General features: G+C 41.8%; 1 protein-coding gene across 2 annotated transcripts in view; it reads left to right on the top strand.

Annotated features, from left to right (window-relative positions):
* Nucleotides 1-10,770, top strand: part of LOC109468133 (ATP-dependent Clp protease proteolytic subunit, mitochondrial-like) — a 22,135-nt gene that overhangs the window by 6,534 nt on the left and 4,831 nt on the right. The window contains exons 2-7 of one of the 2 annotated variants that reach the window (XM_019766373.1): nucleotides 3,288-3,395; nucleotides 4,675-4,746; nucleotides 5,961-6,057; nucleotides 6,531-6,718; nucleotides 7,762-7,867; nucleotides 8,530-8,856. In XM_019766373.1, the coding sequence (XP_019621932.1) occupies nucleotides 3,288-3,395; nucleotides 4,675-4,746; nucleotides 5,961-6,057; nucleotides 6,531-6,718; nucleotides 7,762-7,867; nucleotides 8,530-8,645 (687 nt within the window). In that variant the 3' untranslated portion in view covers nucleotides 8,646-8,856. Of the gene's footprint in view, nucleotides 1-3,287; nucleotides 3,396-4,674; nucleotides 4,747-5,960; nucleotides 6,058-6,530; nucleotides 6,719-7,761; nucleotides 7,868-8,529; nucleotides 8,857-10,770 lie in introns of those variants that run through there. The other variant, XM_019766374.1, reaches the window with a different exon arrangement.

Raw genomic sequence — 10,770 nt, 5'->3', positions numbered from 1 at the left:
GGAGTTGTGAAGGTCCCGCCGACGGTGTGGTCTGCGATGTGAGTGTGCGTTTCACATCAGCAACCAGTAGTTTGGTCCCACTCCTAGGGTCTAGGTGTAACTGATCAGGCAGATACAGTCGTCTGTCCTGGGTTAGCTTCCTGTGTTTAATGTACGTGAAGCCTGATGTTTTTGACAGTTTGAGCACCTCTTGGTTGTAAGTCTTTATGTTCTCATTCAAGGGTGACTTGTGATTCGGACCCCTTTGTAGTACCTGAGACACTGCTACTCTCGCTTTTGGGAAGGCTTTCTTTGTTGTCTCTATCAGCTTGTCTGTGTTGCGGAGAGTGTCGTGGACGGAGTTAGGATGCCCTTTGCTGTTGTCTAAATCATTCGATCCGACGTGAAGAATGACAGTCTCGGTTGTGGCATCGTTCATGTTGCTGATGTTGTCGATGGCCGCCTTGATGGTGCTGCTTCGGTGTATCTTGGTAGGATTTCCTTTGAAGACACGTTCTGGGTCTACATCTCGGAAAAGTGAATCTGCAAAGATTCTGACTCCTACATTCTTACTTCCCACATTGCTGTTACCTGTAGACAATGTGTGACTGTTCACAGAAGACGAGGTGTTGACATTGGCACCGGACGTCTGGCCGTCGGGAACAATGGCTGGTTTGTTGTTTTTCGGGTTGGTGGCATCTGGGACAATGTTCTGTGAAGTAGACCCTACATTGTTCTGTACGGCTGTGTTGTTCTGTGAAGTGGACCCGTCATTGTCATGGATGATTTTGTTGTCATGGCCCTTGGTCGTGCAACAATGGCAGGAAGCGATCTTCTGTTCCAGCTCTTTTGACCTGTCCACTAGCACCTGGATTTCTGCGTCTTGTACTTTTATGACACCTTGTAGATCGGCGTTAGAGGCTGACAAAGCATCAACTTTGAGTGACATACCATGAAACCTCTCTTTCCACAAGTTCCTTTCGATCGAGATTTCTCGGGTTGCTTCGTCTTTCTCCTTTTGTGATTTTCTCTCTGTAGGGCCATGTCTTTTATAGACTTGTCGAGGTCAGATTGCAGTTTTGTTGGTAGTTTTTCTTGATGTGTGTTTCGAGTGACTTCTGGGCGGCTTCAATCTGTGTAGCAATGGTGTTCAGGGTCTGTGCGTGGGTCCTCTCTCGTTCTTTCTCTTTCATGATCAGTTCGTCCCTGAATGTGTTGAGCTTTCCGATCGTGTTTACGTATTGTCTCTGTAGATCGCTGAAGGCGCCATCACTCACTTTGATGGACTTTTCAACGGCTGCCACTCTTTCTAGACATTCAGTTACAGGAGAGTTTGACGTACCTGTGACCTTTTGAGGGCCTCTTTCCTTGTCTGTAGCTGCTGTTTTCTCGGCTGTAGGGGGACTCCCCGGGGGGTCATGTAGATCACCGGTTATGGCGTCATCTGGACTTTGCGCGCCATTTTCCAAATCTTGTTGCAACTGTTCTGTGAAGCTACGATCGTTTGAGCTTCCAAATCCATCTAGTGTGCGCGGGAAGGTTGGTTTGCTCATGATTGGTGTCTCGATCACGTTGGTTTGGCGTGGTGTCGCAGGTGTAGACTGTTCATCGCAGATTGCCTGGAAGCTGTTGACGGCGTCCCTGATGCGTTGGGCGCCATCTTTAGCGCTCGACCTTGTTCGTTTGTCAATGTCCAAATTGTTTTTCATTTCAGGGTATAGAATGTCCGCCCACCATTTGGTTTTCTGTCCCTGAACCATCAGACCACTCTTCTTGTGGTAGAAGTGCACTGATAAAATGCCTTTACCTGTCTTTCTTGACGTTGAGGAGTTGACAGACAGACTTGTTGTGCCCGGCGTCGTTTTCCAAGTGACCGTTGTTCCCTTGTTGTTTTCGAAGTTTTTGTCGAAGTTGTCCTTGTGAGCTTGGATCCATTTGTCTAAGTGGCTTGTACGAAGTTTCAACCCACACATTCGAGACTTCTCCGCATCTTCGAAGTCAAAGACTAGGGTTTCGTCTATCGGGATTCTGGCGAGGTTGATGTTCCACGGTTTGGTCGTAGGTGTCTTACCCCTTGGTGTCTTGGGCTCTGTTTCGGCTCCCATTTTTTGGTGATCCTCCTTCGTATTAGATGTCAAAATAGCTCTAAGAATTATAGGATGTATACCGCAAAATATATACTCACATATGCACTAAAATATCTTGCCCCGTGAAGAACTATGATACTCCAAAACAAGTCATAGACGGAGAGCCAACGACGCGTGACCGCACTCGTCCGCCATCTTAGAATATGAATATATGGAGGCCTGCTTGTCCTTTTGAATTACCATCTATTAGTAAGGCCACACCAATTTAATTTCTTGGTCAAAGGATTCGCCGCTTCATTTTTTTCTGATTTGCAAATAAAACACAAATCGAGAATCAACTGCAAAATGCTCATATTTTGCCCTGAACAGTTGAAAACAGTCATTTTCATCCTAGTTGTTACAGTTATTCCATCTTTCAATGCAATGGTATCATTAAAAGTTCAAAATTCATTGTTTAAATTTTGAACCAGCCTGGTGTGTTGCAATTGACTTCATGGCTCCTATCGTACCATTTTGGGCCATAATAGGATGCCTAGGCCTGTTTTTATTTTTTTTTTGCCCGCCCGCTCCATTTTTTTTTTTTAGAAAAATCTGTTAACCAAGAAATTAAATTGGTGTGGCCTAAGATGTTTTGTAAGCTGTGGGCTTTTCAACATAACTATTTAACATCTGTACATTAGCCGTTGGATTTTGGGGGGTACCCGGTATACAGCCAGCCCTCTCAAACTTGGCTTTTGGTGTACACACTAGCATTATTGGGAACCCCCCATGAGAGCCCCCCTTAATGTACATGTGTTTATAGAAATTATATGTTCATGTATACCAGGGGCTGATATACATGTATTGCCAGGCCACAATGCATTGCACTGGACATGTACATTTCAAACTGTGAACAAGGCTGTAAATTGCATTAAAATGCTCACCTGTATATTTTTCATAATGCCCCCATAGAGTATAACAAGGTCCCTCTGGCTGGCCATATCTGTCAAATTCTGTGACCAGTTGTAAGGGTTTGCTTCTGATGGTGACATAAAGCTATTAGCCCTATTGTATAACAGTGGGGGGTAACCCAACATAATTATCAAGAAGTCTAGTGGTAGGGGTAACCAAGTGCGGTTGGTAAACACACAAGTTGTAGCAAATCCCCATTGCACTGGAGTACCACTAGCTACATTTTGTAATGAAAATTAGCATTAAGTGTGCTTTTTCTTTATTTTCCAGAGGTTACCGCGATGTCTGGTGGTCCTGTCCCCTGTACAGACATGTAGAGGCTTCCAGACTTCTGCTGACACCTTACGGCCAATGGTGCCTATAGTGGTGGAACAAACGGTAAGACTTTTATATTTGGGGCTCAAAAAAATATTAGTACTAATAGTCTTTCCCGTATAATACCTGCACTGATGCAGGTAACATTGAAAATTACCCGCACTACAACACGTATGTGTATGGATCATGCTAAAAACTGTTCAGACAGACGTTCAGAAACCAAATCTATACAGTAAGTGGTAACAGTCAATACAGAAAATCAAAATCTAGATTGGCCTACATTTCTGTACCTGTATTATGTAATATATTATTAAGTAACGTTACATTATATAACTAGAAAGGCCAATATTTGCTTTGGAGCAAATACAGCGATGGGTTCACCACATTTTACGACATGGCAGGGAAAGAATGAGAAACACAAGGGAAAACAATGATTTACATTGATATAACTATAATATGAAGTAACATACAACTAAAACAACAGTTGGATAGCTATTCCCTACTTTATTGGTTAGGATTTTTAATTGCATAATGCAAACTGTTGATTTTCAAAATAAAAAAAAACGTTCATGCCCGGCATTCCAATGCTGGAGCAGAAAAGCTTGAAATACCTACCAAAGCCACTTGAATAAAGACATACTGTCAGTATGGAAATGCTCTGTGCAGGTGTTAATCAAGTTAAATCCCAACAGCCAATCAGCAAGAAGTATAGAGGAAAGCTGCATGCCTATTGGTTGATGCCCTGCATTCCATTGTGATGACTCATGCCCAAACGTGGTAAACACGGCACACACTAACACAGTAATACATTTGCTATAACACAGTCAAAAAACTCAAATAAAACCATTCTAAAAGCCTGTATCACAAAAATTTAAAAAACGCCTAGGGGTATTTGCCCACTGTACCTCCATACCAAATTTCAGGACCTTAGGCCCTAAAATGAAGAAGCTGAATCCATTTAAAAAATGGCAGGAGAAGAAGAAGAAGAAGGAGGAGAAGGAGGAGAAGAAACATCAGAAAAAGCAATATGGGTTCACCACCACTTCGTGGTGTGGTGAACCCATAATTATCATATTTATATGCTCAGTACATGGACCAGTGCAGGTTAGGTGCAGGTAGATATTAGAAATACCTGTACAGCTCCAATTTTACTAAAGTATATAATATACAGGTGGTATTTCCAGCCCAGAGACTAATGTTTTCAAAATTAATTTTTTTTCCTCTGTGTCAGCCTCTGTTTATCACTTTTACTTATTGTTGTTTAGCCTATGTGTCAACTGTTATTAAGATTAAAAGAAAAAATAATTAATTATTAACCTCTTTGTTAATACCTGCTGTTTAGGGACGTGGAGAGAGAGCCTATGACATCTACTCACGTCTGCTGAAGGAGAGAATCATTTGTGTCATGGGCCCTGTGAGTATTATAAGAAAAAAAAGGGATTTGAGATATTCATTACAGTTTTATTTTGTGGTGTCTCTCTCCACCTTGAATGATGACACTACTGTGAATGTACTTTTGTGCCACAGTACATACTCTCTCCTCAAGGTCCTCTTATATCTTCTTCCTCTTCCTCCTGCTGTACTCCCTACCCCGGGTGCCAGACTAGTATCAGGCCGTTAGCCGTTTTCCTTTGGCAGCCAAGAGCCCTTTGCGCCTATCTAAATTACCACTACAGGAGGGATTAGCCCCCTTTAGTTTGGCTGGCCCTATTACTAGTAAGCCAGACTGGTAGTGAGGCCTAATAGGGCGGGCCAAACTCCCCCTGTGCTCAGCTCCCTTGTAGCAATGATTTAGATAGGCTGGCGAAGGGCTCTTGGCCACCGAAGGAAAACTGCTAGCAGCCTGATTAGAGCAGTGTACCTAAACAAATTTTAGGTACAGGTACAGGTACAGGTACACAGGTTTAGGTACAGGTCTGGACCTGAACCTGTACCTGAACAATTTGACCAATTAACATGCTCTTTTGAACTCCTTCAATGACAAGAAAAACATGAATAAACTTGACAGTTGAGGTTTAGTTTTTGTTTCTGGAGAATGCTCAGACAAAATATGGGCAAAACTAAGATGTTTTTATCTCCTACACTACAGTAAGTACTTGTAGCCTCATGCAACTCAAACCTGACCAAAGTGACATCTAGAGGGAGCGAAACATGAACACAAATTAATGTCCTTACTTTGGGACCCATGGAGGACCAGCTATTTACATTTTAGGCCACAAATAGGCATAAAATTAGTGTGAAATCGTTTAGGTACGGTACCGGTACTGAGGGATTAGGTATTTTGGACCTGTACCTAAGCAATTTATTCCAGTACAGTATCAGTACTGCATACCGGTACACAGCTCTAGGCCTGATACTGGTCAGGCTTCCAGGGAATTTGAATGTGCTCCCTTCTGACCCCTCATCACTGTCACTCACAGACCCACTACAAGGCGCAGTGATACAGTTTGCATCTAACTATAGACTTAGAACACCTCTTAGAATACCACCAAAATTTCTCTCCCCTCTCTTACACAGAATTCAATTCTTAAAATCAGAGAAGAACAGCCAAGTTGTAATGCTTACTTGCATCGTTGTGTTTGTGTAGAAACATTGACCAAACTTGTTATGAATGTTTTTTTTTTTCAGATTTCAGATGAGATGTCCAGTCTTGTAGTGGCCCAGCTTCTATTTCTGCAGTCAGAGAGTAACAAGAAACCAGTTCACATGTACATCAACAGTCCTGGTTAGTTGTGAAAAACTTATACATGTCATTTAGTTGCATAACTCACAGTCTCTTTATTTTTATCAGGGTTTACAAAAAGTTCTCACTGTCTTATCTTAATGCCGACAAGTTACAGTAAGTGTATGGTACAATACATTTTGTACATCTCTCTCTCTCTCTCTCTACCCCCAAAACTGGGGGTTAGCTACTCTCACCAGTAAATAAATGTCTAGTTTTCCATTTTTTAATACCCAGGTGATCATGATAATGATCATTCTGGCATACTCATTTTCACCTGAGCGAAGTGAGCAAAGTCATGTAAAGTGCCTTTCCATCATGTAAAGTGCCTTTCTCAAGGGCACATTGTCAGTGACTTGGCAGGATTCGAGCCCGGGACCTCTTGGTTCTGAGCTGAATGCTTCGCCATTACGCCATAGGACCCCACCCTATTGCAAATGTTACAGTACAGTTATTCTGCCCCCCTCCCCTCCCAGGTGGGTCTGTGACAGCTGGGCTGGGGATCTATGACACCATGCAGTACATCCTGCCACCTGTCAACACCTGGTGTGTGGGGCAGGCGTGCAGTATGGCCTCCCTCCTGCTGGCAGCTGGGACACCTGGCTGTCGTCACTCTCTACCCAACTCTCGCATCATGATCCACCAGCCACACGGACAGGCCACGGTACACACACAAACAACATAGAATAGATGTTTTATTTATTTAATCATTAAGGCCACACCAATTTAATTTCTTGGTTAACAGATTTTTCTTGAAAAATAATGGAGCGGGCGGGCAAAAAAAAAATAACTACAGGCCTTCATGGCTCCTATCTACCATTTTAGGCCATAATAGGATGCCTAGGCTGGTTCAAAATTTAAACAAGGAATTTTGAACTTTTAATGATACCACTGCATTGAAAGATGTAATAACTGTAACAACTAGGAAGAAAGGGACTGTTTTCAACTGTTCAGGGCAAAATATGAGCATTTTGCGGTTGATTCTGATTTTTTATTTTTTTATTTTTTTGCAAATCAGAAAAAAATGAAGCAGGCGAATCCGTTAACCAAGAAATTAAATTGGTGTGGCCTAAGACAGTTGGGTTATCCCTGCAACTTGTAAAAGTTGATTTCCAAAGGGGCCCAGGATACAGGACAAGACATGTAGTTGGCTCCATGGAATGCATATTGTAAACCTATTCACATACATTGTATGTAGAGCAATGAGGATTTTGCTAAGTCATAAATTATACAAACGTAGTCTGTAAGATACTGTAAATCTTGCAGTGTGATTTTATGTTCATGTTTTTATGTATTTCTTGAGTTTTTTTAACTCTATTAACACTCAGAATCGACCCTAACATGCACAATGTCATGCACAAACACCAAACACGTACACACACACACACACACACACACACACACACAGACACACACTCACACACACTCACACACACACACACACACACACACACACGCACACACACTCACACACACACACACAGACACACACTCACACACACAGACACACACTCACACACACACACACACACAGACACACACCCACGCACACCGACACACACTCACACCGACACACACTCACACACACACACACACACACACACACACACACACACACACACACACACACACACACACACACACACACACACAGATGCCTGCATGTTTAGTACATACTAAAAGTTTTTTTTTAATCATCTTCCACAGGGCCAGGCATCAGACATTCTCATCCAAGCAGAGGAAATCAGCAAGTTAAAACAACAGATCAACAAGTTGTATGTAAAACACAGTGGACAGGAGCTTTCTGTGATAGGTAAATACAAATGTACAATAACTGGGAAACACACAAACTTGGTTGAAAAGGTTTGATTTTACTTCCATGTATAGAACTATTGTTGTTTACTGAAGGAACATATTGTTTTTACTCAGTTTCTTCCTCTTCTGTTCCAAACACTAACCTGTGACCTGGCCAATGACATGATTTGTTGACGTCTGTCACCATGGTGACTTGGATTACATACATGTAATGTTGCAATTTCATGGTCTGCTCTGCTCCTGTCACCATATACTAGTAGTACATGTACATGAATGTGAATGTGTTTGAGTAAGAATTAACAGAGCAGACCATGTCCGAGGTAAACATTGTGCATTTGCTTTGCAAATGTCACTTCTCTAGTTTTGGATGTTTTTGTTTTTTTGTTTGCATGAGTGTGTGTATGCAAGGGCATGAGTAGGTTGACAGCACATGGGTGGCAAGATTAACAGGCAGATTAACAGGTCAAAGAATCTGGCCAGGAGCCAGCAAGAACACAGCTAAGTTTAAGTACCATGGTACATGTAGCTAATGTGATGTCTGTTAATTTTGATATTATATTTTTTGCTGAATGTGCCTTTCTTTTTCCTTATTGCTAGGTGGAAATATTCTACATTTGCTCACAACTGCTTGCTACTCTAACACAGTTGTTACACTTCCAGAGCAATCCATGGACCGGGACCGCTTCATGAGCCCCACAGAAGCCGAGGAGTTTGGTCTGATTGACAAGGTGCTGGAACACCCACCACTGGACAAAGCAGCGGTGTCCTCTTCATAGTCCATGATTGGTGGACACAGATTCACCCTTTTTCTGTATTTATAAGGTGCCTGGTTAGAACTGAATTTAAGTGTCCAAATGTTCTACTAATTATTTTGAGGAATCATTCATTTACAATTAAAGTAAGGCATTAGCAAATGTGAGATACCATAAGACAAATTGACGTAGTTGTAGTAATATAGTGGAAAGTTGTAATAAATTATAAAATGGTTTAAAGCTGTCTTCTCAGAGCTCTATTTATGATGTTTTTTTTAATGTTAAGAAGTGACAACAAGCTACAATGAGTAACTGTTGTATTACTTCTGAGTACAGAAGTACAAAATTCATGCCCATAGCCAGGATTTTGAATGGGGGGTTCTTCCCACTGCTCGAAGGGACCTCGAGCGCCGAGGGGCGAGGTTTCTGGCGGGGTCCGGGGGCATGCTCCCCCAGAAAGTGAAAAATGAACCTTCTAAAATGGCATTTCGTGAAAAAATCAGAGATGAATTTTTATTCAATGACAAAGGGAGCAGTTTTTCTACGATTGAAGTCCATCTTTTCAAGAAAAATCTTGGACCTTTACATAAAAAGTGGACCTTTACATAAAAAGTGGACCTTTGAGCCTTGTGGGGGGGTTCTTCCGAACAGCTACGGGCAATTCATTTTATTTGTTTGGGTTTGTGTGTGTATGTCTGGACAGAGTAGGTTTAGGGGAGGGAGCAGTGAATGAAGCTTCCATTGGGATTCTATGGTGAAACCACTAGAAACAAGCACTTTAAAACACATTTACCTTTTTATTCCAAACCTCAAGTCAATACCCCCACTGCAAAGCTGAATTTGTCAGGTTTCTTTTGGTACAAATAGTGGAAGTTCGACTCCTGCCTTTTAATGAGATACAGCCCAAATGATACCTGGATTTCACCCCCTGTCCAAGTGGGACAGTCCATTCAGGCAGGACCTATTTCGGGGTCGATAGAAGGTCAAGTCTTGCCAAAGGTCAAGATTTGGGTAGATTTGAAAAATATACATTCTTCTGTCCTCCTTACCACAAAACTGGGCCTTTCTGAGCAAAATTTGCCCAGGAAAAAAATCATTTCAAAAACAAGAGTTCCGAGATCTCATACCTCCATGAAATATGGGCTTGATATGCAAATGTAAATTTCTTCTTCAATTACGCAAATGACCTCTGCAAAACAATACCTCCATTTTTCATGGAGGTAACAAAGTCTAAGACTCTCAGCTTGTCTTCCTTCATGTAATACCAAATCAATATAGACCTACAAACAGTTGTAAATGTTACTGTCAGCTTATATTAACGAACAATGCTGAAATAGTACAATGTATTCGGAAAAACAACAGTATCAAAACTACAAAAACAGTTTTCAATCAAACTTTATATCTAAATCACGAAATACGCATGATATCATAAAAGATGTAACGCTAAGTCAATTTCCGAACTTACGCTCTGACTTGAATAGTTTTAGAACCCAAAGCCTTAATCACAAAAACAATGCATGAATAGACATACTCATTTTCACCAGCGTTAAGTGAGGAAATTTGTGTAAAGTGCCTTTCCCAGGGGCAGAAAATCAGTCGCATGGCAGGATTCGAAATCGGGACCTCTTGGTTGCGAGCGGAACGCTCTGTCATTACGCCACACGATCCCACAAACAGTGTTGCCAGATATACTAGTATTTGTCTGATTATAGAATATTCACAATTTTATATCTATTTATACATAGTCCTTAAAACAAAACATACACACAGAAGCCTCCTTGACACAGGATCTTGACTCGATTCTAGAGTCTAATTGAACACACAGAAAATATAAGCGTTTCAAGCAAGATAGCCATAAGTAACAACTTTTTACATCCAAGCATCCCTATCAATGCTTATAAGCTTATGTGAGCCAGTTACACTATCAGATCTACGGTTGTTGTTAACATTACAGCCATTGGTGTGCACAGGTCGGGTGTTACACGCCTTGGGTACTGGATATTGACGACCCGTATACGTCTTGGGACTCTACCTCGTCTTGGGCATGCTGAAGCCATGTCGGCTGGTCGGCTGTACCGACCGCAAACCCTTTGGTCCTGCTGTAGAATACAAATATTTGTTTTAACCCTACCTAGACCGGGGGGGGGTC

This window comes from Branchiostoma belcheri, unplaced genomic scaffold (assembly GCF_001625305.1).
Source record: "Branchiostoma belcheri isolate BF01 breed outbred unplaced genomic scaffold, Haploidv18h27 scaffold192, whole genome shotgun sequence".
Classification (NCBI taxonomy): Eukaryota; Metazoa; Chordata; class Leptocardii; order Amphioxiformes; family Branchiostomatidae; genus Branchiostoma; species Branchiostoma belcheri.
Note: the sequence above shows the minus strand (reverse complement) of the source record. Positions and strands in the feature narration are given on the sequence as shown.